Source organism: Eretmochelys imbricata, chromosome 10 (genome assembly GCF_965152235.1).
Source record: "Eretmochelys imbricata isolate rEreImb1 chromosome 10, rEreImb1.hap1, whole genome shotgun sequence".
Taxonomy (NCBI): domain Eukaryota; kingdom Metazoa; phylum Chordata; order Testudines; family Cheloniidae; genus Eretmochelys; species Eretmochelys imbricata.
In genome coordinates, this window is record NC_135581.1 from 17,978,794 (window position 1) to 18,005,954 (window position 27,161).

The following is a 27,161-nucleotide window of genomic DNA, read 5'->3' on the forward strand; positions in this document are numbered from 1 at the left end:
CCTCCACCAATCTCGTCTGACTCGATCAGCTCTCCCAGCTGACCTGCTGTAATAAAAATAGCCATCTCACATCAACTGCTGACTTTCCCCAATTGTCTCCATTTTGCTGGCTGAACAAATGACTCTGTATATTACACATTCTTCCTAGTGCTGGGGATTTCATCTCTTCCACTGGCTTCTCGAGTTCAGTGGCTCTCAACCAGGAGTACACACAGGTCTTCCAGGGGGTACATCAACTCATTTAGATATTTGCGTAGTTTTACAACAGGCTACATAAAAAACACTAGTGGAGTCAGCATGAACTAAAATTTCATACAGACAAAATAAGAAAGTTAGAAATTGTCAGCTGTGACACTTGTATTTTTATATCTGATTTTGTAAGCAAGTCTATTTTTAAGAGAGGTGAAACCTGGGGTTTGCAAGACAAATCAGACTCCTGAAAGGGGCATAGTAGTCTGGAAAGGTTGAGAACCACTGCTCTAATTAGACAGAGTATCAGATATCAGTGCTCAGATTCAGCAGTGTGGACTTGTCCTGCAGAGTGTATGGGAGAGGCAGGAACTAAAACTTGAGAAGTTTTAACTCTTGCCCGGGTTTTTCTGGAGCAACTGATCCGTTTGTAACTTGGTTGTTAATTGGATGCCATGTGGAGCTATTGAGGACAGTGAATCACAGGTGACCAAACCACAAGAATAAAGTTAGCAAGCATAGTTCAGCATATGAACCTGATTAATGAACAATGGGTTGATCAAATTTAAGGCACCAGGAGAGAAGTGCAAGGTTTCAAACAAATTCAAAGAAAATTTTTCAGTGCTGAATTGTAGTCATCTGGTCCACCTCCCTGCATTGTGGCAGGATTTGAACCATCCAGCATTCATATTCCTACAGCTGAGCTGAAAATATACATGGATAAGATCAGATATAGTTCACTGCTAAAGTTAAATGCCTGTTCAAGTCGCTGAGTCATTTGTATGGTAGGCTAGTCAGTGAACTGCATTCTGTTTTGAAAATGCTGTTTGTCATTCCGGAAAGCGCATTACCAGCTGTGCTCAACAATGGGACAGTTAAGACTATTTTCCAGCAAACCCATCCTGATGTGGTCTTTGTGGGTTGGATTGCACATTACTTCCTTCAAGGCAATTAATGGAAACATGCAGTGTTTGGACACTGCTGACACTTAGCTGGAAAGCAGTGTGACACAGAAAAAGTCCTCAAGGGAAATTTAGGCAGATGATGCCTGATCCCAAGCCCACTGAAGTTAATGGGAGTCTTTCTGTTCAGTTCCGTGGGTTTTGGATTGGACATAATGCACAGTAGTTTGTAACTCATCACCTTCTGTCTGAATATTGCCTGCAAGTCTATTAGTAAAATATAGACCCAGTTCTTCACGGGGGCTTTGCCAGAGTTGCTCATGAACAAGTCAGGCATGTGCAAAAGGGCACGACTGAAGATCAGGACCTTACCTTATCTTTGTGTTATTCGAATCCGGGATCATAGAGTAGGCAGCGTTATGGGTAGTTCACTATAGACCAGAGGTGGGCAAATGACGGCCCTCGGGCCGCATCCTGCCCACGGGACCCCCCTGCCTGGCCCCTGAGCTCCTGGCCCGGGAGGCTAGCCCCCAGCCCCTACCCTGCTTTTTCCCCTCCCCCGCAGCCTCAGCTCACTGCGCCGCCGGTGCAATGCTCTGGGTGGTGGGGCTGTGAGCTCCTGCCGGGCAGCGCAGCTGCAGAGCCGTGGCCTGACCCGGTGCTCTGTGCTGTGCGGCGACACGGCTGCCTCCCGCCAGGCGGCACAGCTCCCGTCCTGGTGCTCTGGGCGGTGCGGCTGTAGCGGTAAGGGAGCGGGGGGGTTGGATAGAGGGCAGGGGAGTTCAGGGTGGTGGTCAGATGTAGATAGGGGTTGGGGTGGGGAACAAGGGGGTTGAATGGGGACAGGAGTCCCAGGGGGACAGTCAGGAAGGAGGGGGGGTTGGATGGGTTGGCGGGGGCAGTCAGGGGCAGGGTTTCCGGGGGCGGTCAGGGAGAAGGGATGGTTGGATGGGGCAGGGGCCCCACAGGGCAGTCAGGAAGGAGAGCAGGGGTTGGATGGGGTGGCGGGGGGCAGTCAGGGGCAGGGGTTCTGGGGACAGTCAGGGAGAAGGGGTTGTTGGATGGGGGGGCAGGGGGCAGTCAGGGGTGGGAGGTCCGGGGGCAGTCAAGGGACAGGGAGGGGCAGAGATCCTGGGGGTGCCGTCAGGGGACAGGGAGGGGCAGGGATCCTGGAGGTGCCATCAGGGGACGGGGGGGTTGGATGGGGCAGGAGTCCTGGGGGGGCTGTCAGGGGGCGAGAAGCAGGAGGGGGTCAGATAGGGGGTGGGGGCCGGGTGACACCTGGCTGTTTGGGGAGGCACAGCCTCCCCTAACCGGCCCTCCATACAATTTCAGAAACCCGATGTGGCCCTCAGGCCAAAAAGTTTGCCCACCCCTGCTATAGACCAAGTTTTACAAACAAATTTAAAAAGTGTTTTGAATAGCCACATCCATTTAGCACCTGCAAAACCTGCATTTGCGGCATAAATTCGTGTGGGTAGGTGCCTGACTGCCTGATCTGTGTTTTTGCATAAATCTGAGCTTTACACTCACACACCAATTTTGTGTGTGCACAAAATGAAGCAATGTTTAAAATTTTTTGGAATATAAAATTTTTGAATATACAAATTTAATTTTATTTAAAGCTTACCATGAATACATGGAGTCCCTACGCTGTCTGTAACAGAGCGCCAGGCCCTGGTCCATGCCCAGACTCACCGCCCTCTCCCTTCCACTTCCTGGGGTCTGGCTATGCTTTATAAAACCACATAAACTTCAGCATAAGGATAGCTATTCCTAGGAGTTCCGTTTGGGCCAGTGAGATACTTTAAACTCCTGTAGATCCTGGCTGAAACTAAATGGGTCCACCTACCAGGGCCGTCCCTACCCATACGCAAAGTACGAGCTGCATGCTGCTCCAGTCCCTGCTCCACCTCTTCCCCAGGGTCCCCGCCCCCCACTCCACCCTTTCCCCAAAGCCTCTGCCACTGCTCCGCCCCAGCCCCCGCCCCCACTCCACTCTTTCCCCAAAGCCTCTGCCACTGATCTGCCCGAGCCCCTGCCCCGACTCCACCCCTTCTCCAAAGCCCCCGTCCATGCTCTACCGTCACCCCGCCTCTTCCCACCCCAGGCCCGCCCCCACCCCCCTGAGGACTGCAGCAGGGGTCGGGCCTGCGCTCACCGGAGGCGGTAAGTGGAGCGACCCGGCCCCAGCCACGCTGCTGGTGAGTGCTGGGGGGCAGTTTCCCCTTGCCCCTCAGTCCCAAGGCTGTAGGGTGACCAGACAGCAAGCATGAAAAATGAGGACATGGGGTGGGGGTAATAGGTGCCTATGTAAGACAAAGCCCCGTATATCGGGACTGTCCCTGTAAAATTGGGACAGCTGGTCACCCTACAAGGCTGGGGCCAGGTCACTCCACTTTCCGTCACCCCATGAGTGTGGGGGTCAGGCCTGCCGTGCACTCACCGGGCGGCAGGAAGTGGAGTGACCTGGCCACAACCTGCTCTGTTCCACCGGCTCGTGCAGGGGAGCAGTTTCCCCCCTGCCGCCCAAGCCTGCTCCTGCCCCCCTGCAGAGGCCTGGCCCTCCCCCCTGTGGGGGCAGGGGGCTGTGTAGGGCACCAGAATGGCTAGGGACAGCCCTGCCACCTACTACCAGGACCCAGCAGTAATTCCCCTGAATCTTGGTGCAGATATTTAGTACTTGAGCCTAGGGTGACTTGAAGAGCCCTGCATTTCTGTACAGCTGTGGTTCTCAACCCACAGGCTTCTTGCAGCCCAATCAGCACAAAACTGCAGCCCATGTGACACTCTCAGGCCCATAAGGGTAGTATATATATTGTGTGGACGTGGCCCACATAACACATAGAGAGGTGCATATGCGTAAATAGGTGGAGAACCACTGCTGTACACAGTCTTAGTGTCTGCCCTGCATCTTATATTTATGATTTGATGGATATTTACAAAATGAATAGTTTGGTGGTGTTACTGGTTGTTAGTTACGCTACTGAGAAAAGTTATAGGTATCTTACAGTATATAACACAGTTTTCCAATTTGTGTTTTCTAAGCATACTGGAATTTGCAAAAGCTGAGCTGTGCAATGAACCAGATTAAACAATGACTGCAAGTGACAAGTAAGAATGGATACGTTACAAAAAACCCAAACCAATGTAGGGTTGCCAGGTGTCCAGTTTTTGAGTGGAACGCCTGGTCAAAAAGGGACCCTGGCGGTTCCATTCAGCACAGCTGACCAGGCTGTTAAAAGTCCAGTCAGCGGCGCAGTGAGGCTAAGGCAGGCTCCCTGCCTGCTGTAGCTCCACGTGGCTCCCGGAAGCAGCAGCATATCCCCACTCTGGCTCCTACGAGTAGGGGCAGCCAGGGGGCTCCGCACGCTGCCCCCACCCCAAGCACCGGCTCTGCAGCTCCCACTGGCCGGGAACCACAGCCAATGGGAGCTGCAGGGGCAGCACCTGCAGACAGGTTAGCACGTAGAGCCTCCTGGCTGTGCCTCACATAGGAGCTGGAGAGGGGACATGCCACTTCTTCTGGGAACTGATTGAGGTAAGCGCCACCTGGAGCCTGAACCCCTGCTCCCTCCTCTGCCCCAACCCCCTACCCCAACCCTAATCCCCCTCCCCCACTCCGAACCCCTCAGCCCCAGCCCGGAGCCCCCTCCTACACCCTAAACCCCTCATCCCCAGCCCCATCCCAGAGTCTTCACCCCCAGCTGGAGACCTCTCACCCCCCCCCACCCCTGCCCCAGTCTAAAGCCTCCTCCCGCACTCTGAACCTCTCAGCCCCAGCCTGGAGCCCCCTCCTGTACCCCAAATCCCTCATCTCTGGCCCCACCCCAGAGCCCGCACTCCCAGCCAGAGCCCTCACCCCCCTGTACTCCAACTCCCTTTCCCAGCCCGGCACCCCTCCCATGTGCTGAACCCCTCATTTCTGGTCCCACCATGGAACCCACACCCCCAGCCTGGAGCCCGTACCCCCTCCCATACCCCAACCCCCTGCCTCAGCCCAGAGCCTGCTCCCATACTCCGAACCCCTCAGCTCCACCCCTCAGTTCGGAGCCCCCTCCTGTGCCCCAAACCCCTCATCCCTGGCCCTACCCCAGAGCCTGGACCCCCAGCCAGAGCCCTCACCCCCTCCCGCATCCCAACCCACTGCCTCAGCCTGGAGCCCCCTCCTGCACTCCTCATTTCTGGCCCCACCCCAGAGCACACACCCCCAGTCAGAGTCCTCACCCCCTCCTGCACCCCAACCTCCTGAGCCATCCCGGTGAAAATGAGTGAGTGAGGGTGGGAAGTTGGAGTGGGGATGGAGTGAGCAGGGAGCGGAACCTCAGAGAAGGGGCGGGGCTTTCGAGGAGGGGCGAGGCAGGGGTGGGGCAAGGGTGTTTGGTTTTGTGTGAGTAGAAAGTTGGTAACCCTAAACCAATGGTATGCTATAACAATGTTAATAGGGATGGAAGAATACTGGATTCAGATTCAATTTGTACATGATATTGCTGGTAGTGACAGGATTCAGAATTATGCAGATTGTCTTATAGACAGCGTGGACCTTTTACACCAGTGGTGGGCAACCTGCGGCCTGTCAGGGTAATCCGCTGGCAGGCCGTGAGACAGTTTGTTTACATTTGCACGGCCACCCATAGCTCCCAGTGGCCGCAGTTCACCGTTCCCGGCCAATGGGAGCTGCGGGAAGTGGAGGCCAGCACGCCCCTGCGGCCCACGCCACTTCCTGCATGCCAAGCTGTGACTAGTCTATCAGGATTCAGAATCAGCCGTTCAAGAGGCTTTGTCCTGAGTGGCAGCAGCCTGTTTTGTGGTGCAGTGATCGGATGAAGTGCAGTGATGTCTGGGAAATTTTTCCTGTCTGTGAGACTAATCCAGGACTGATTTCACAGAGTGTAAAGACCCACGCTGGGAGCGACCCAGTGTCAAGCTACTGTCTACATCAGCCATATGTAAGCAAGTAGATAATCAGTTATCCTAAGGTTTGTTGTGGTACTAGTGAAGGGTTAGGGCTCAGGATATTACAATTGCCTAGGTGCCCCACTAGCAATGATGATTTTTTGAGCAAGGGCCTAGACAGTATTTGTTGAAGCATGGATGGTGTGTTGCTCTCCAAAAGGAAGGCATTAACTATCCTTAATAATATGCCTAAGGCTTCTCTGCTAGCTCAAGCTAGCTATTAAGGGCTTGGGCTCATCTCACAGATGGTTGGCAGTAGTTCCCCAAGCGGATGGCACAATCTCAATAAGAAACTGGCTGGGAAAAATCGTCTGGTATAGACAGTACATTTCCACTCATTTTTCTAAACACCTTTTAATAACACCCACTCAGCTGCCTGTTCAGTGCTGAGACTGGGCACAGTCATGGGCTTAGGTAGGGTTTGGACCTATCCTTGGTGCAGAGTACAGTGTGTAAATTTTCAGATTTAGATCTCCCCTGGGCAGTGCCTTCCTGACCAGAGGGAATTACCTGTGCATTGAAGATTCAGATTACAATGCTAGTCTCTTAGTATCACAGTTATAATGTTTGCAAAGAGTCCTGTGGCACCTTATAGACTAACAGATGTATTGGAGCATAAGCTTTCGTGGGTGAATACCCACTTTGTCGGATGCATGTAGTGGAAATTTCCAGAGGCAGGTATAAATATGCAAGCAAGAATCAGGCTAGGGATAACGAGGTTAGTTCAATCAGGGAGGATGAGGCCCTCTTCTAGCAGTTGAGGTGTGAATATAATGTTTGAAGTCCTTGGGCCGACAAGAATAAGTGCATGTGTGTGGGGGGTGGAGGGGGCTTTCTTCATCTTTCTTTGAGGTAAAACAAGAATGAAGTTTACCGTGGGAAGAAATGGAGAGTGGTGAATGGTTAATTTGGAGTCTGTGTGCACTGCATCTATTTATATTGCCATCTGTTGTAACCAGGATAAGGGAGTAATGATGAGGGTTCAGGATCAGGGCATCCATTCAGGGAGACTCATAAAGGCTGATGCTTTCCATCTCCTCAGATTTTAGGTTTGACTTATTGCCCTGCTTGATTTCTTTGACCAGGTTGGCCATCCCTGGTGGGGTCATCCCCAACTTTATCTCCTTGGCCTATGCAATGGGCAGGGTCTTCCCAGTTGGACGGTCACTCAGCAACTCCAGTTGCCTCGCTAGGTCTGTTAAGTAGTGCACACACTCACTTTGCGTAGCCAATTGACTGAACCCGGCTCTGTGACCGGAAACCCCCTTTCATATTTCTTTTAGCATGGATTCCAAGGTGAGAAGGGATGGCTGTGATTACATAGCCTGACCTCCTGTGTAACACAGGGCATAGAACTTCCCCAAAATAATTCCTAGAGCAGATCTTCTATTTTTTTTTTAAAAAAAATCCAATCTTAATTTAAAAATTGCTGGTGATGGAGAATCCGTCACAACCCTGGGTAAATTGTTCCATTGGCTAATTACCCTCGCTGTTAAAAATTTACACCTTTAATCCAGTCTGAATTTTCTTGCTTTCACTTCCAGCCATTGGATCTTGTTATCCCTTTGTGTGCTAGATTGAAGAGCCCATTATAAATGTTTGTTTGCTTCCCGTGTAAGTACTCCTAGACTGTGATCATCACCCCATAACCTTCTGTGTTAGGCGAAATAGATTGAACTCCTGGAGTCTGTCATTAAAAGGCACTAAAAAAAAGTCTTTTAATCATTCTTGTGGCTTATCTCTAACTCTCTCCAATCTATCAACATCCTCCTTCAGTAGTGGATATTAAAGAAATGGCCATGGTATTCCAGCAGCAGTTAGTCCGTTACTGATCTGTTTCATGTGTGCCACGTTAATTTTGTATGTTCTGGTTGTTTAATGAAAAAGTTGTGCAGTGCCACGTCACGTAACATTTTGTCTGCCTAAATCTTCCAGGTTAACCTTTTGTCCCTCACCTATTCATAAAGCAGGGCTGTGGGCACTGCCAGAAAATCCCTCTGCCGTAGGCGCTGCTACCATATTCTTCCTGTTGGTTGCTGCTCCAAATACTGACTGTGTTTCCCCCCATGAAGGAGTTCATGCAGGTTTGAGAGGAGATGATGCCATCTACCCATCTTCTCCCTCCCAGGCTAGCCACTCCCCTCCCAGCCTTGACCCACAGACATACAGTGGAAAGGTCACTGTGCAATCAGGGGGGTGAGGCAGATACTGCCACACCACCTGGCTTGTTCCCGAGGTCACTAATTTCAGCTTGTGTTAGCAGAATGGAGAATGTGGGTTTAAATACACAGGAATTATGTTACTCGCTACTGAAATGCAGTCACCTCTAGGGGTGGAACCAGACAATTAATTAATTAACCCACAGTGATGCTAAACATTAATTTAGGGCATAAAGTGGAAAAGAATGCCATATTCAGTTCAGATCTGAAGTGCAGAGTTTTGCTCAATCTACTACATGTTTACCTGTGTTCCAAAAGCATCTCTGTCATGTAGTCCTGAAACGTCAATAAGAACAATATAGAAGAGAAACTACTGCAGGGGAATCTGAGTGGACAGAATGTAATTACCACAGTTGGGATTGGACCAGGATACCAGATATAATGGCCCCTACTCATCTTCTGCCCTAGGATCTTTAATGAGGGAAGTCAAAAAGGGCCTGTATTAAGAAGCAGGAGCCACCTCTGTGATGTCCTGCCGCAGGCCGCAGGTGGGATTAGAGTTTCCCAGCTGAGGATGGGGGAGGGTGGCAGGAAATGGAGGGTCCTTACCAAACCTAGAAGGAATGCCGAGGCTTTATTTACTTCTGGAGGGAGCTCTCCTGAGCAGGGGAAGCCTCCAAACCTGCTCGAGTTTTGTTCTGAGTGTTATGGTTCATTTCAGCCCCAAATGCCACACTCAGCTGGAACTGTCACATTTTGCCTAGTTTCCCCCTGAAAAATGATTAACTGGCCAATTTCACTGGAATCCAAGCCCCAGTTTGTTCAGTGCCCTGCCCGGGTTTACCTGAAACTTGACTTGGGTTTGTATACTTTGGCAAACTTGCCTCTAATTTCAGGTTTGTGACAGACATTTCCCACAACACTAATTGCTGTTGTAATTTGTGTCCACTTGTGGTTAATAACATCTCTTGCGGTGGTGCCTTTAAAAGTTCTTGTCCTTTCTGTAGTGATTGTGGACCATTGTCTCTCCTATTCCTTGCTGAGATGGGCCACACAGATCAGATCGGGACCTGGGTCTGAACTTCTCCAGTACTTGGATGTGGGAGTTTTTGGGGTGGGCTCAGCTCTGGTGGTGAGAATAGAAAGATACCATGGTTATTGCAGGTATCGGAAAGGTGAATGTAAAACCAACAATGGTGCTCACTGGATACGTATTTTCATCACACTCATACAATAACAGCATCAGGAAGCTTCAAAGGCAGTGCATGTCAATCATTAGTATTTTAAGCAATCACTTTTAGGCAGCTTTTAGTAATATCTGCTCTCAGACACTTTTACTTGTTTCAGTTAAGTCAGTGAAAGTGGGATTAATGGATAAACAGCTATGTTTATATAAAGCTAAGGTCAGAACACAGTTTGCTGAATAGCAAGGACACTGGTAAGCCCGGCTCTCAGATAAGTGCATGACATGCTGCAATATCAGGGAGTAAGGGAACAAGCTCGTAAGTGAATGCCACCTCTGAATTTCCTCCCTATTGTCAGCTTATACCACAAAGGAAATGCTACATAATCCCATAGAGTCTGATTCTCTAAGCATTCCGTGCCCACAGTTTCCAGGGTCGTCAATGGCAGTTCTGTGTGTGGCTGTTTTGCAGGATTGGGCCAGTATTTTGGATGTTAACCGCAGATCAGTCATGTTAAATTGTTAAGGTTAGGACTAGATGGAAAAACTTCAAATGCGAGAAAAGAAAATTACAGCTCTTGCGATTCCTCCTCCTTGTGCATCCCGTTGAAACAGTTCTGACAGGGTGACAACCCGTTCCTGCCTTGTGTTCTCGCTATGCCGATGAGGGCCCTTCAGCTGCTAAACACTCCAGTGCAGTTTATTCACATTTGCTCTTCCCATCACCTTACCGTTCCACACACCATATTAGGTACGGTTTCAGTTTCTCCTCCTCAGGTCTCTACTGGGGAGAGAGCATTCTCTCTCTCCAGAGACTGGTTCTCATTCTCCCTCCTGCACTGCCTTCCTGTGCTTTCTTAAACCTGCTGGGTTAATGGGCCAAGTTCCTCACTGGTCCTCCTCCAGCCCATTGTAATCCACGAATTAGGCCCTGGGGAGAATTAATTGGTGTTTCAGTGACCAGAGTGCTGGCTCAGTTCTTGGTTCCCAGAACTCTGTCACAAGCAGACTACGGCGTAATGATGGCAATTTTAAAACGGAACCATGTTCAGTGATTGATGTGTAAATATAGTGAAGCAAACCTACTAGCAGGGGATCGTATCCTTATTTATACCTTATTCAGTGCAAGGCCCCAAATGGTTCCTGAAGATGATGAAAATGGAATGTGACTTAAAATGTTTTTCTGCCATTTCAGTCCATTAGGGGATCTGTTTTTGTTGGTTGAATTGCAGTTGTCTCTCTAGCTGACTTTGCAGTTATATATTCTCATATTTCCTTTTCCTTGTAGAATGAAGTCGAGTTGGGAGAGCTGCTGCTATCACTAAATTACCTTCCCAGTGCAGGAAGACTGAATGTAGACATTATTCGAGCAAAACAACTTCTTCAGACAGATATGAGCCAAGGTTCAGGTAAAGGGCAGTGTATTTCTCAGATCACTCCTGCATGTTTGTGAGTGCTCTAAAATTGTCCTATATAGTTAGGCAGCCATTTTTTGATTCCACCTAAATGATTTGGACACTTTGTTCCCATTAAAATTAATGCATGGCTTTGAAAAGCTCTCATATATGTGGTTTTAAAAATATATATATAAATCAAACATTGAGAGTCCAAATCTACTGGCCGGAGCCTAGGATTGGGAACCAGGAATTTCCAAATGCTATCCCTGCCTCTGCTTTTGTGGTTTAGGATTATTTCTCAATGTTTGTGCTGTGCTTTGCAGACACAAAGTGTTGTGTGAGTGTTAAATATAAAGGCGGTTTAATTCTGCAAAACTTGTTCTGCTGTGTGATTTTTGACAATGCCCACTCACCCCTCACCTGAGTATGGAGAAAGGTCTATTTCATCATTCTAGCAGCTGGTGATTCTCCCTCTCCCTCACGATATAGTTCCCTCACTCCCTACTCCAGCTGCTGCTGTTGTCAGACTATTGACATCTGTCAGTGAGAACAACATACCTGGCTTTTGTCAAGGTCACCATTTGTTGCACTCCATGCAGAGTCAACAGAAACATTCTGAATTCTGCTGCCTGAGACTTGTACATCTCCACTGCAAGTCACCTGGTACCTTGACATGATAAGAGTCCAGATCCCTCCCCAAAGCTATTTTTCCTCCACAGTGCCGCTCCACACTCTGGTCCCAACTGTGCAGAACCTTTCTGAGACAGGAACATTGACTGGCTGCACCTGTAAAGCTGGAATTTTGTTTGTGTTTCTTTCAGATCCCTTTGTGAAAATTCAGCTGGTTCATGGATTAAAATTAGCCAAAACCAAGAAAACCTCTTGCATGAAGGGTACAATAGATCCCTTCTACAATGAGTCCTTCAGTTTCAAGGTTCCTCAAGAAGAACTGGAAAATGCCAGCTTAGTATTTACAGGTAAAAGCATTCTTGCTATTGATTTGATGCTATCTTGGCTGTCTCCGAGGTAAACAAATTAGCTGCCCCATGCATGCACTTTAGCCTACGCAATGTCTTCATCTTTTTCAGCAAGCTAACATTTATGGGACAGTCAGCTCTGTCATTTCTAGAGGAGCTTAATTAGCATCACGCTTCTCTGCACAGAAGCTTTCCTGGTGTTGTCACCTGTAATATGGAACTGTCTAGGAACTCACCTTGTCAGTTTCACTCTTAATTGGTGCTACTGGGAAAGCATTTCCACTGAGAAGAGAGGCAGGCTAATTGAACTGGGTCCTAAAGTGCTTCCTGGAGAAGTCAGAGGAATGAGAGATAGGTGGAAGGAAGTATCTGATGATCAACCTAGACCTTACAACAATACTCATTTTGCGACTCCACATAAATTTTACTTTGAGGATTGTGCACGTCTTGTGCTAGCCCATTATACCACTGTTATATAAATTGGTTTGTTTATGGCTGTATTTTTAAAGGGACACTATTAAGGTACTGAGCTTCCAAAGTAAGTGCTGAGATTTATTGTTGACTCTTTGGATTTTTGTAACACTCTGAAAAGAGATTGATGACAAATGTCCAGGTGGTGTTTTGGTGGTTTTTTGCATTGTTGAATTTGGGATTTGCTTACTTCAGTTATGAAAACATGCAATGGAAACTGACACACACAAAAGTTTCTCAGAGCAGGGTTAGATAACATAGTGGTAAAAATGACTGCTCCTGGTCTATGTTGTGGCTTATCTGGTTGATAGCACTGGAAAAGATGTATTATTGTGGAAGAACATTTAAGAAGTTTCTAAGGGCAGACACACCCTTGCAAACTGCAGCCTTCTTAGTAGTTGCACAGTATATGCAGTACAAGAAATGGCAGTGCAGGCTTCCATGTGCTACCTTTCGAAGTGTCTTAACCCAGACCTGAAGCATCTGTTTTTATGGGTTTTCTACTGTAGCAAAAGGAATGAAGAGGGTAGTTTAGATTTTCATGCCTCTTCAGTCCTTGGCTTGTTGGCTGAGACTGCCAGTAAAGGGTATGGCTAGACTTCAAAAAAACACCCACTCCTGGCCTGTGTCAGCGGCCTCAGACTTGGGCTGCGGGGCTATAAAATGGTAATGTAGATGTCTGGGCTTGGGCTCTAGCCTGAGCCCTGGAACCCCACAAGCAGGCCACCAGCCCGAGAGCCTGGATGTCTACACGGCAATTTTATAGCTCCACAAGCCCAAGTCAACTGACACGATGCCTGTTGTGATGATTTTATGGTATGGACATCTGTTCACTAAGAATCAGGCAGAGACCACTGGCTCATTTCAGTTGGCCACTGAACAGCCATTGGATGATGGGAATTTTGGTCTCTGTTGACCTCTGTCGGATTTGAACTAGTAACCTAGAAGTGAAAGGCTGCATAGCTCACTATTCATCGACTGAGCAGTCCACTCTCCCAATTGTCTTCAGTAGTATGGGTTTGAATGATATTTCTGTGGGCAAACAAGTTGTAGAAAAGAACAGAGTTGTATAAAGACCACATCTGTTGGTCATATTTTAATACATGCTTTCTTTACCAGGAGGAGAAAATACCAAATTCAAGAATACAAAAAACCGCACCAGATGCCGTTTTGAATTGTTCTTTAACTTTCATTTCCACTTTTTAATGCCATGCTCAGAAGCATTAAAAACCAAATTCTGCTCTCGTCTGCACCAGTGCAGTTGCACTGGGGTAACCAAGAGCAAAATTCATCCCCAAGCATTCTCTGTTAAATTGATTTTGTGAATGGTGACAATGGCTTTGCTAAAAATTATAATGCAAATAGGATTCGGTCCCAGTTGTTACACTGGACTAGATGGTAGCATTCATGCCACTGTGGTGCAGAGGGCAGCGTGGAGCCAAATGGTCCCTGGAGGAGCACTGTCTCAGGCAGGCACAGTCTCTCCCAGCGCTGTATAGGAGGTGAATTTTGCCTTAGACATTGCTCCCTCCATGGCCATGAGTCCATCTGCTCTTCACCCCACCTGCCCCCCTTTTGGCATTGTGGTCTCTGGGAGGAGCAGGAGTGAGCAGTCCCTAGAGCTGAGGGAGCACAGAGGGGCTGCCACTGTGGGTGGCCTCTTCTGCAGCCTTGTAGAGATCCTGAAACTTGATGTGCCCCAGTCCTGCAGTCAAGCAAGGGCCATAAGCGGAGTTCATGCTCCTTGAGTTAAAGGAAAAGAGGGAAGGATTTTTTTTTCTTTTTTGTAATGTTCCGATAATGTTTCTGAGCCATTAAAAAGAGAATCTGTACCCAAAAATATTATTATAAAGCTCTGTATTTCTTACATGGCAGAAACGGCTGTCAAGTCAGTGAAAAAAGCTGAAATTCAATCTATTAGCTTGTTTCCAAACATTTCATAACAAAAGTGATGCTGATCAGCATTTTAAATCTTGCCCTTCATGCACAGAATTTCCACAGCAAAAAGGCTATATTTAAGCATGGCTTTACATGCAGGCCATCTTGAATGTTCCCTTTCATGTATAATGATGAATTTGTTCCTGGAATCTTCAGTCAGGTGATCTCTTTCTTCAGGAGTGCAATACTCCAGTCCTTACCTACAGAATACCAGCTCCCTATGATCAGGAACAAGGAATGAAATACAACGCAATTCATTAGAGCAAATGAAGTTGGTGTCAGGTGGTTGGATGGCTGACCTTTTATTATGGATCCTTTTTTTTTTATAATGAGTTAATCAAAAGCTAACTGATTCATAAAAATAAACTATCACATGTTCTTACACAGCAGTTAGATTTAACTGATGATCTTTGAAATGATCACATCACCGCGTTGTACCAGAGCGCACAAAATAGTCATTTTTGAAATCGTTGACCTGTGATTATCTACTACTTCATCAGAACACAGTGGCATGGAGTACATGTCCTTGACGAGATCGATAGGGCCAGATTCTGATAACCTTCCTCATGTTGAGTAGTGTATCACTCTGAGTAACCCTGTTGCTGTTGATATTGCAGTAATGCCTAGAGGTTCCAGCCAAGATCAGGGCCCCATTGTGCTATACGAACCCATGGTGAGAGACGGCATCTGCCCTGCAGAGCTTACAGTCTAGAAAAGAGAGAGACAAAGTGTGGAAGGGGAAGCAGAGCAGAGGTACAGAGGGTGAACTGACTTGCCCAAGGTTACATCACAGGTCAGTTACAGAACCAGCATTAGAACCTGCTCTCATCCCCTAGCCACAAAGACTACGCTGCCTTTCCATTGTCCTATTCCGTGCTAGCAAGGGGTATCAAAACCTGGCCTGTTATGAAGAGTGGTGAAGAAGGAATCCTATATAGCCACGTAGAAGCAAGTGGAGAATGGATATCCAGAAGCAATATCATGGAAATAACATAGTCCAGTGGACTTGGTGATGGTAAGGACTCTGGGCCAAATTCTTTGCTAATGTAAATGGGCAAAACTCCATTGACATCAGTGCAGTTGTATCCATTTAAACCAGTAGAAAATTTAGTCCAATTTCATGTCATGTCAGTGTGTGCTTTTAAATAAATAAAGTTAAGCAGCTGTGACTACTCCAAGGGTGGCTGCATTTCTGTGTTGGGTAAGTGTTCCCTACATTGCCTTTCCTGAATCACTGGGGTATAGTGTGGCTTAATTGGTTCATTCTTGCAAAGTGCTTTGAGACCCTCAAATGGAAGATGATCTAGAAGTGCAGATTATCATTAGTGGAGTTGAATTTCTGTCTGAAAATGAGAGGAGCAGAACCCAAATCCTTTGCTTATTTTGCATGTATGCACAACAGGAACTAAAGCCACTTCCTTTTTTTCTTTTAGGTTTTGCTTGCTCTAGCATCCCTTAAGTCAGTTAATTAAATTTGCTGATGAGAAAAGAGCCAATTAAAAAGGAAAGTAATCATGCGGTGAAGATTGGCTAGTGATACCATGAAGGTGTATAAATCTGTAAAAGCACCCAGGCCAGCCAGTAGCCAGATCAGATTTATTTGAGCATAAGCTTTTGTGGGTAAAAACCCCACTTCATGGCCATGCACCTGAAGAAGTGGGGTTTTTACCCATGAAAGCTCATGCTCAAATAAATCTGTTAGTCTTCAAGGTGCCACCGGATTCCTTGTTGTTTCTGTGTAGTTGGTGATCGATTCAGAAGTGACACACTGTTTGATTTAGGATATACCCATGGTGTAGCTGGGAGGTGTAATAGATGTAGCAGTTCTAGGTTTGACTGAGCTAGCCCGCTAAAATGAGCAGCCTAGCTGCAGCTGCGTGAGTGGCAGGAGAGGCTCGCCCCCACAATGCAATCCCATCTAAAACCCTAGGTGTGTGCTCGAGGTGACTAGCCTCTCCCACCACCCATGCAGCCATGGATATACTTCTGTCTTTAGTGGGCTAGCTTGCTCAGTGGTAGTGCAGATATATCTGCCCAAACTGGAAATTACAACTCCAGCTCCAGTGCAGATATACCCTTAGAGCAATAGGACTTTTGCGCATATTTTTCTTGTGTACATTTATTTAAACAGCATAGTTTTCAGTGTACTATGGTGGGAAGTGCATACAGCTCCCATTACTTTTAATGAGAGTTGAGTGTGCAACATTGCACAGACAACGCTGACAAATGAATGTCTCTTTCCCTTTGTGCAAGTCTCATTTCTGCAAATTCCCCCACCCCGCATACACCTATACCCCCCACACACTTATCATATGATTCTCTCTACCTTTGGATTGAAAATATGAATTGTAACCATCATGTTTAAGCACAGCATTGGATCTACCTACACACAGATGAACCATGAGTTTGAACCCTAGTGTGGTTGACTTACAATATAGCACCCTATTTCTGATTGACTGTTATATGCCAGGTTGAGGCATCGCCATGGGCAGCTGTCCATCAATGTAGCCTGTGCTGCCACTGAAGAAGCTACAGATGCTAATGAAGATGAATTTTATTAGCAGCTAGCAGCTGTGATGCAATCTGTTCCACTGCACGACGAACTTATTGTACTCGTAAATATGAACGCTGCACCAAGTTGTCCCAGAAATGGCTTCAAAACCGTTCTTGGGCCATTTTGCTCTGGAACAATAAATGACAGCTCTGTGAGATTACTCTTCTTTTGTGCTTTTCATAGCATTACCAACACTGGCAGTTGGTTCAGGCACCTAGATATCTGTCAAGAGATGTGGATGTTCAATGATGGGTGGACGAGGGAGAAGCTGGACCATATATTGATCAGAATCGTAGTATAGTAAGGTCATAATGGGTCTACAGAGGTGCATAAGCCCTGGCAAATGCTGATCATTGTCGCTTTGTTGCTAAAATGCCAATTACTCCTCTATTTTAACATAAAAGTGTACTCCTCGTGATACATAAAGCACAAGGCATCTGTAAAAATTCAGTACTTGCTAATAAGTAGTCTGTCTCAGTGGAAAAACAAATTAGACACACTTGGCACTCTCCCAGATGATGTAGAATTAGCTTGGACAGTCATAAGCACAATCATCTGAACAGCAGTAGATGCCATCCCAGAACTGAAATGCTACAAGTGATGCCTCCGGCTGTACAATGGGACGTTTCAAATATTGCAAAAGAAATAGACAGTGCCATGATTATAATGTTTACAAGGTATTTTTTGAGTGTGAGCAAAAGTGCCTCCTGAAGCTTATTTTGAGAACTTGACAAAAGAGGCAGAAGAGGGAAGGAGACCTAATAAATTTCGACAGGCATTCAAAGCTATACAGTCATTTCGATCCAAAAATGAACTTTTTGCAGGATCTTTGCTGACAAACAAGGCTGATGGTAAAATGTACTTTATCCAAGAAGAAGTCCTGCAAACTTTTGTAAATGTAACTACATTGGAAGAGGTTCACTCTAAAGAAACTGTGAAGCGGGCATGCTACCGGACCTGACAGCATAATGCCTGAATTTCTCAGATGTGCCATAGAGCCTATAACTGTACCATTACACCAACTTTTTGTCTGGGCTTGGACTACTGGGAAGTTACTAGCAGAGTGGAAGGAAGGGATCGTTATTCTGCTCTGTAAGTAGGGAACAGCCCCCGCATTGAATGTGGTAACTATAGGTCAATTAACTCCGCCCTCTGTTCTTGGAAAAGTCATCACACATGTCCTACTCACCTGGCTCCAGCGTTGCCTTGTGAAACTCCATCTCCCAGAGCAATTGGGCTTCGCTGCCAGGCAATCCACAGTGGATGCTATATTTGCTCTTCATCTTTTATCTGAGATCCATCATGAATTTAACTGGCCTTTGACAGTAGCATACATAGATCTAAAGGCAACCCAGTAGTGCAGAGAAATTGAGCCCTGTTTAGCTCATGGTGTTGGGTATTTTTGAGTAAGACCTTAAAAGCTGAGATCCTATTTGCTCCTTGTAAATATAATATATCCCATGATGTAAATCCTTGGCATTTACAAGCCAAAATATTCTTCCTCCTGCTTCTGTGCAATGTGTTTTGTATTGGTCATCTGTCTGCTACACTGCCTCCACCCTTTCAGTGGTTGGTGAAATGGTTCTCATAAGAATATACAGTTATATGTTATGTGCTCCACTGGAGACACTTTGTGCCTAATTTTCAGAGGTGATAAGGAATGGGGGAAGGAAGTGGTCCCAGGCACTAGGACCCAGATCCACAAAGGTATTTGGGCCCCTACCTTCCATTGATTTTAATTTCAATTCAGTTGGAGCCTAAATACCTTTGTGGGTCTGGGCCTAGATGTCTGGAGGCCTCCATTTTTGGGTGCTGCATTTGAAAGTCCGTCAAAACTTCTAAAAATGTTGGCTGTAGTTTGTAAAATGCTTAAAAGGTGCTGTTTGCACAGTAGCTGTTGATACTACTAATACATTCCACTACCTCTAAATATTCTTACAACTAAAAGATAGCATGTCAACAGCTAGAGGAGACATTTGTTTTATTTTGGTGCCTCAAACCTATTGACTAGAAGGTGTGCATTTGTATACAAAGCGTAGTAGAAATGCACTGTGTTTTTATTATCTTAGCCTTCTGTGCACTTGATAGACAGCCCCCAGTGCTATCAGCCGGTTAATTGCACAGAGACCATGGATTGTCTCTATGCAGACAAACACAGCAGCCAGTAAAGAACGGTATGTTTCCCCCACAATACTTCATACACCTGTGAACATACGTGTTAATTGTCATGTCTCTCTTACTAAAGGAAAGATGGAATTTGGCCTGACCACCAGAATTATTGGCAGTTTATTTCAAGTGGAGCCGTAGGATCATTGCCTGCCAAGTACACCAGGCAAGCAAAAAGGGAGCTTTAAACCGTAGAGATTAATACCTCCTAGTGCATTTATGGATGCCAGTGTTGGGGATGTAAAGATACCCACTCACCTCAGTCAAGAGCGATGCTGGAATTTGCTGGACTATACTTTTTAATCTGAGTTTTGATCATTTTCCAAAACAGACTTTATTATAAAGTGGAAAGAAAGTTCTTAGAATCCAAGAAATGTGGTCATTCAATGCTGTAAGCTAGTTAATAAGTATTATTGTTGTTAATATTAATAATATTTGCATTGCAATATTGTTCAGATGGCCCCCAAAGGACTAGTCACTCCCAGGCAAATGGCCTGTTAGTGACTCATTAACATCTCTTCTTCACTTACCTGATATAAAACAATAATCCTTTGACACCTCCAGTAAGAGAATATAGGCAACCATGTGATCCTACTTCTGTCACACTTCTCTTCCTTCTCTGACACATCCATGTTGTGTCTATTTAGACTGTAAGCTGTTGGCGCAAGAAATGTCTTCTCCGTTATGGCTGTACAACACCGAGCACAGTGGGGCCCTGCTTCTGACTTAGGCATCAGAACACGGTTATAATGTAAATAATAGTTAATAATTGCATTGTGCTAGGCACTGTGCAAGGACATAGAGAAACAGAAACATGGGGCCTGACCCAAGGAGTTTACATTCTAAACCTGAGTCTGTGTAACAAACAATAGGAGGTGAAGTGGGGAGATTGCTCTTAAAATGGATGCATAGCAGGAATCCTCTTGCTGCACCCTAAAATGTAAAATACAGCAGAGCACTCTTAAAAGGATGTGTTGTAAAGCAAGGGCGGGGGAGGGAGCTTGTGCCATTTTTGCTTGTCGGCACTGTATAATTGTGGATTGCAGGATCTGGCTATAATTTTTGGTATGTGTATGTTACCGTCAGTGAAATCCTTTTCTTCTAAATTGTTTGTAGATTTCAGTCTGGCTAGCTCCACTTCTCATGGTGCCATTTCTCCGTACACTATGAGGGTACAGCTTTTAAAGTGTCTACGTCCCATTTTTAATGGTGACTTAAGGCCAGATTTTCCAAGATATTTAGGTGCCTAATGATTGAGGGGGGTGCCTGATTTCAATGGAAATTAGGTACCTAGGTGCTTATGGAAACTCCAGTAGGTGCCTAGCTGTATCTGCATCTTCAGATGCCTAACTGCCTATGACACCTGGCCCTTAGGCTCCTAAATCACTTAGGTGCTTTTGAAAATTTTACCCCAGGGCTCTAAATTAACTTATACTTAATAGAAACTGCTTTGGCTAAAATAATAATCAAATTACACTGCCCAGTAGTAAAACAAACCTGCTTCCTCCCCCTGGCCAAGGAATATTCAAGGGAGATTTAATTGCAGCTGAATTTCCGCAGAATATTTTTGGTTTGGGTTTTATTCTTGTTGGTTTGGTTTTGAACATCCACATATTATTGAAAAAGATTCCTACTGTTTGTGTTTAAGGATATTTATTCCTTTTTTAAGCCATTACAACCTGATGAGAAGAACTAGCACGTCCATGAAATTCGGTGTTGCTGTTGGTGATAGATACTTGTTTTAGGCACAGGTGCTGGAACTAGAGATGCTGAGGGTGCAGCTGCACCCTCGGGCTTGAAGTGGTTTCCATCATATACATGGTTCGCAGTTTGGTTCAATGGCTGACAGCATCCCCACTATAAAAATTGTTCCAGCACCCCTTGTTTTAGGCACTATATTGTGACACGGAATACATGGACACTAATGGCTAGTCAAGCTTAACAGTGAAGTAGTGTAACCTGTCACTATTCTACATCTCAAATTATTAGTGATTATTCTACAGGCTTTACTTTGCCTGTGTTGTACTCTAAACACTTCATAGTAGGACGCTTGAATGAGGTAGAGACCTTTTCTGTGCGGGACATATTCAGTGGTGAGGCTTTATTTGATGTTGTTCTAGTTGAGTGAAAATGTGCTTAGCATACTGCTGAACCAGAACACAGGGTGCTGGACCAAATACCCTGCTGGTGTAAGCAGGAGCAATGCATTGACATTAACAGAGTTGTGCCTGCTTATGCCAGTAATGAATATGGCCCTTTATCTGCAGATAAAGATTGTAAATAGGGTATGTGCCAAAACCAGAACCATTTATCTGACTGACATACCCAAAGTTTTGGAAAATGGATCTGAACCCTCCTTGATTTGCAAAGCAAAAACACCATGGCACAAAGTTTTGTAAAAACAAACGCATCCACTCCCATTTGGCCCATCTGTGATTGAAATGCAGATTGAGAAACAAGATCTGTATATCTGAACCTTGGGACTTAGATAAAATCAGACCTATCACTGGTTTAATTTTTGGAAAAACAAAACCTGATGGAAAATCATTCTGACTCTTGTCCGTGCCTCATAGCAATCCCAGTTAATGGAGTAGGCCTTCTGCCCTCAGTACCTCTGGCCATATTAGAGTGGTGATTATGATGTGTATTTGAATGGCAAAAAAATTAATCACATGATCAAGACATTGAGATATTAGTGCTTTTCACTGGTATTGTAATGATAAGGAGCCAAATCTTTAAATTTTCCAGTTAGCTTCATATGTTGAAGCATGAAATTGGCCTCAGCTGCAGGCATGACCAGAGATGCACCTGAATTTTGAGCTGCCTGAATACAGTATGTGGAAACTTGACCTTCAAACATTGAAGTAGTTAAATGTCAACATCCCCTTTAACTGTCAGTTTGCAGGGGTTGCAAACTGTGTTAGGGGTGGGGCCGGAACATGTTTCAATGAGCATAGCTCATCTCCTCGACTTAGCTGTCTGTCAAAAATTTCTTCATGCTTTTAGACACACAAGAGAGCCTCTTGCTTTCATACCCAAACAAAATAAACACCCCCCTCTCACTGAAAGCAAATCAAGCTATTTCTCTTCCAGGCTGGGAAACAAGAAAATGAGATTATTTCTATTTTAAAATACTTGCAAGGCGCTCTGATGCTGTGGTGATGGGAGCTGTATAAGTACCTAGCTACAGACAGGGATAGCTATCTTGCTGCTAGGCAACCTCCATTGAAAATTACATTTCAGTGCTGTCCCAGGGCACGCCTGCCCTGTAGCATCCCCCTCCTCTCCAGATCTAGCGTGATGCTGCAGGTACTCCCTGCCTCAGTTTCTTTTCTCTCAGGACTCCATAGAGTCCAAAATGGTGTAAGACAAAATTCTCTTGCTGGGAGGATACTTTATTAAACACAAATAAACTTGACATGAAATCTCTCCCCTTGACTCAGGGTTTGCACAGCCTCCTCTTCTTGGGGCCTGTGGACTTGGGGAGTTCTGCGCCTCCATCGCTGTGAGCACCGCACTGGAGCTGAGCAGTGGTGTATGCCTACACTGCAATAAAATAGCCTTAGCTGGCTGGATCAACTGGCACAGGCTCATGGGGCTCAGGCTGTGGGGCTATAAAAGAGCAATGTAGAGGTTTGGAGTTGGGCAGGAGCCTGGGCTTTGGAACCTTCCCCCCCCCCTTGTGGGGTCCTAGAGCTCAGGCTCCAGCCTGACGTTTACAGTGCAATTTTATAGACCTGCAGCCTGAGCTGAAGTCAGCTGACACGAGCCAGCTGCAGGTGTTTTGTTGCAGTATAGACATACCCTTGATGGCCTTTTATCAGGCTCAGGCTTTCATTATTGAATTCCCTACCTTGATGGGCTCATTCCCCTTAAATTAGCTCATTCTGGGTAGCCTGGGTCCAGTGGAGGTTGCTGTTTCTGAAACATCTGGGTTCCTTGTCTCCAAAGATTCTACATACCTGACTCACAAAGGCTGAAGCTGATTTCCATTAAATCTGTTTAGTGCTATCATAGGCAAAGGAAACTCCATTGATGTAAGTGGAGTCACTTAGGATTTGCACCCGTTGCATTTAGATCATAATTTGGCCTTTTATGTCAGGATTTTTAAAATACCCTTAACTCAGCATTTATAAATGTGTGCATCGCACACCCTACAGCCCTTGATCTGAAGGTCTAACAGGAGCACACAATTGCTGTCAGCATCGCTCATGTTCCTGGCAGGTCATTCTTCCAGGTCCCTGAGGCTTCAGAATGTGTTCCTAGTGGTTTTGCTAGAACATGTAGGGAAAGTGAACAGTGGTCCTTCGGGCGCAATGTTGGTAGGTCAGGGACATGTAGGCAATAAATGGGAAATGGTCTTAACCCCTAGTAGGAATTCATGCAGAATGGAAGCTGCAAGCTGAGACTTTCTTATAAAAATAATAGCTAATAATTAATTAAATAAACCGAAGCACAGCACAAAGTGGCAGGCAATGTATTTGTTCTAGTCTAACTAAAAGTGTAAAAGGCAAGCTTTCTAAATCCATCTGGCCATGGGAAAGCAGATGAAGAAAGAGAAGCTACATGATGACTGGAGGTCAGACCAGATGATCACAATGATCCTTTACGGCCTTGGAATGTATGAATAAGCTCTGCCAGCAGGGTGCTGACCTACCTATTGCAGAAGTGTAATGTGAATTCATCCTAGACATCAGGAGCAGTTGAGTGATCCTGTGGTTTAAATGAGAGTGATTGTTCACTGACGTGGCTCAGATATCATAGAAGCCCTCGGGTGCTGGACCCAGACAGGAGACTGAGAATGGAAAACGCTCCAGTGGCAGTTCCCCAGCAAGGAGCTGGGATGCTGCTTGTCTTCTTTCGCTACATGGTATCAGCACAACACTCTCTTGAACTCTGCTTCCAAGCTTGGAATGGGGACAGGTCTGAAAAAAAACCCCAGAAATCTGAGCTAAGATTTAATTATAAAGATAACCAAATTGGGGCTTTCCTGTAAAGGATGTATCAGTATTAACAGAATACAAACCACCTTCCAAGTTGCATATGATGCTGGTCTAATAGTAAAAAGAAATTTACACATGCCAGGATTGAATGATATATCCCTCTCCTGCTTCCTTTCCCTTCTCTCTGCACTACTGTTAAGTATGAGCTCCCTTCTCACATGCATATAGCTAGCTGCAGCCAGTTGTGTAAAGGGAGTTTAATGAATCGTTTTCAAGTGCATGGTTTGCTAGTGAATGATTACTCCATGGAAGCCTTTGGTCAAAAATGGGTATATTGTTAATGAACCAGAAAGTAATGTGGGTTTTTTTCTGTATCCATTAATGAACATCCCTTCTTGACGCCTTGGAAACGATAGATAGAATCTGAATCTAATGAACATTCTTTCCCAAACCCCAAGGTAGATCATGAGATGCTTTTCGTATGAGGATGTGACTCTGCCTTCTGTTGAGCTCTGTAGTAATTATAGCCTTGTTTCTAGGATGTAAAGTGTGTTCTGAGAAGGAATTCCCCTGAATGCATCCGATGAAGTGAGCTGTAGCTCACGAAAGCTTATGCTCAAATAAATTTGTTAGTCTCTAAGGTGCCACAAGTCCTCCTTTTCTTTTTGCGAATACAGACTAACACGGCTGTTACTCTGAATCCTCTTAGTCTGTCCACCTGTCTGGTATTGTACTATTGGATAAGCGCTGAAATGATGGAGAAACAACCACAGGATCCCATGACTTATCATTCCTGGCATAACTTTTTCCATGAAGGCCAGCCTGCAGTGCATCTGGCATTTTAGCGAAGGGTGCTCCCTCAGGGGGCTTCCTTTTTAAACGTTACAGTACTTCATCGCTTTTCAGGGTAAAGCTGTATCCTCTGTTCATAGGACTGGACTGTAGCAGGGCAAGGTTCTCAACTGATTTGCCTGACTCCTGTAATGTACCACTACAGCAGCCCACCACACTACTTTCTGGTAGCGTTGACTTTCAGCCACAAACTCTTCTGTACTGATTTTGAAACGGTGACCTAGAGGAGGAAGAATCTGTCTCTTGTTACCAGCCCCCAAGCCGCCCTGATCTTGTTCTAGCCTCAGCATGTCCTTCACAAGCCCTTTACTCCCCAGCATGTGCAATAGACACTTGCTCACGCTGCTGAGCTCTGCCTGCACTTTTTCACACCCTGCACAAGTGCTGAGCAGCCCCGGGACCTGGAGTTCTGGTCCTCTGGCTCTCTGTGCTTCACTCAGCAGCCTGCAGGATCCAGCTCTCAGTAAGCACTTCAAGATGTGGCCAGTGAAGTTAAGTGCAGAGCAGGCAGTCGGAGTCTAGACAACTTCACCAGATTCATTCTTGCTATAACTTCACTGAAGTCAGTGGAGTTGCTCCACTTTGGAATTTGGCTCCTTATATCATGGTGAATGGCTTAATAAGTTAAATAAGAAAGAATATTAATATTCTTTAAAATTAATACCTATGAAAACAAGAAGTCCTTGCGGAGCAGCGCAATTGCTGTAACTTGGTCAGTGTGGCATCATCTCATTAGAAGGTAAAATTAGACTCAGATTCAACTGAATGTGTTAATAAGGTGTGAAATGTCAGAGTATGTACAACTTTAGCCATAGTATAAAATAAACTGGTTTTCCCGTACGTCTAACATTCCTTTGTTGAGTCTGGCATAATAAAAATAACTTAGTAAAACTCTTATTTACAAGCTGATTTACTAGCCAATTTTGCAAGTGCATTTATTTGTACTGTGTTATGTCTCTCTGCCTCTTTGGCTTATCTGTCTTGTGGTTTGTTTGTTATGGTGAAAGGATTCATTACAGTTTGTTATTAGGCTGTATCTATTCTATGCTCTATGCCCTAAAACTCCCTAAGTATCCATAACTAGAATACTGAGTGTGGAAAGCATTCTCATTCAACCTGATATTTATCTTTCCTTCCATAATTGTCACATAATATATGTGAATGTGGTGGCAGAGTCTGTCTCTGTAACCCGGAGACCATTGACTTTGAGATGCAGCATAGCAAGGGCATAGCTACTGTATTGAAGGATTCGCTCTATTATCCAGTTTGCCTCCAGAGGAAGGCTAGGCAATAATGGATTACATTCGAGACTCTTCATATGTAAATATGGCTTTTACATTTCTCTTTCCCATCAGATTCCTTTATCTCCTTAGTTTGTTTCCAGTGCTGCTTCTCTCTTAATAAAATTGTCTGCAGTGAAATTGATAACATAATTACCTTTCCTGCGACGGTTTTAAAATCAGCGCAGATATTCCCCTCCTAAACTCCAGAGTGAAATATTCTATTCAAATATTCTATCTGGAACTGGGTTTCAATGCGATCCCTGACATTTTCTGGTACTAGGAACGATTTTTGGAGATAGAGGCTTCTCCTTTTGCGGTGTTGATTTGTACCTGCAAAATATGCACCCACAGTTCCATTGTGAGTGTGATCTGAGGCACGGCATCCCAAAGGGAGTTTGTAAATCCAGAGGTTAGAGGAGTAACTACTCATATTGATGCCTGTGATTCACTAAAAAAACAGGAGTACTTGTGGCACCTTAAAGAACAGTAAATTTATTTGAGCATAAGCTTTCGTGGGCTACAGCCCACTTCATTGGATGCATAGAGTGGAAAGTATAGTAAGAAGATATATGTATATATATACAGAGAACATGGAAAGGTGGAGTAAGAGGCTAATTAATTAAGTCCGGAAAGTCCGGTTGAAAGGGGACCTGTACAGTGGCCGGTCACATGTACTGACCGGACACCAAAAGTCCACTTACCACAGGTTGGGGTGCGGGGGGCGGCAAGGGAGGAGCCGTTGGGTCATCAACCCATGCCAGCCCCTGCTTAGGTGGGGCCACCTCCTACCTGCATCTCATGGGCGGGCAGACTCCCATCCTAGCCCCGGAGCAGAGGGAGCCCAGCTGGTTGCGGGGAGGGAGGTGGACAGGATCGAGGGAGGAGGAAATAGGAGGGGGGAGAGCTGAGAGTGGCGGGGGCAGGGATTGGAGGATGAGGTAGAGCAGGGGCGGGGCCTCGGGGAAAGAGGTAGGGAGCGGGCAGGTTCTGGCTCTCCTGCTGTACTGTCCAGTTTTCAGAAATTAGAAAGTTGGCAACCCTATTCACTGTGCAGGTGACAAAATGCAGGCATAAGCCCTGGCCTCATAACTGCCTGAAAATATACCCCTTCAAGGTTAGCTTATTCTGCTAGACATGCAGGTGGCTGGGGGCTATGCTGTGCTGTGTGTTTGCATGCTCAGGCTTACCATA

The 27,161-nt window shown here is 45.7% G+C and overlaps 1 protein-coding gene across 2 annotated transcripts in view; it reads left to right on the forward strand.

Moving 5' to 3' along the window:
* SYT17 (synaptotagmin 17) overlaps positions 1 to 27,161 on the forward strand; it is a 72,979-nt gene that overhangs the window by 27,688 nt on the left and 18,130 nt on the right. For both annotated transcript variants that reach the window (XM_077828340.1, XM_077828339.1), the window contains exons 6-7: positions 10,678 to 10,798; positions 11,608 to 11,763. In XM_077828340.1, the coding sequence (XP_077684466.1) occupies positions 10,678 to 10,798; positions 11,608 to 11,763 (277 nt within the window). The remainder of the gene's footprint in view (positions 1 to 10,677; positions 10,799 to 11,607; positions 11,764 to 27,161) is intronic.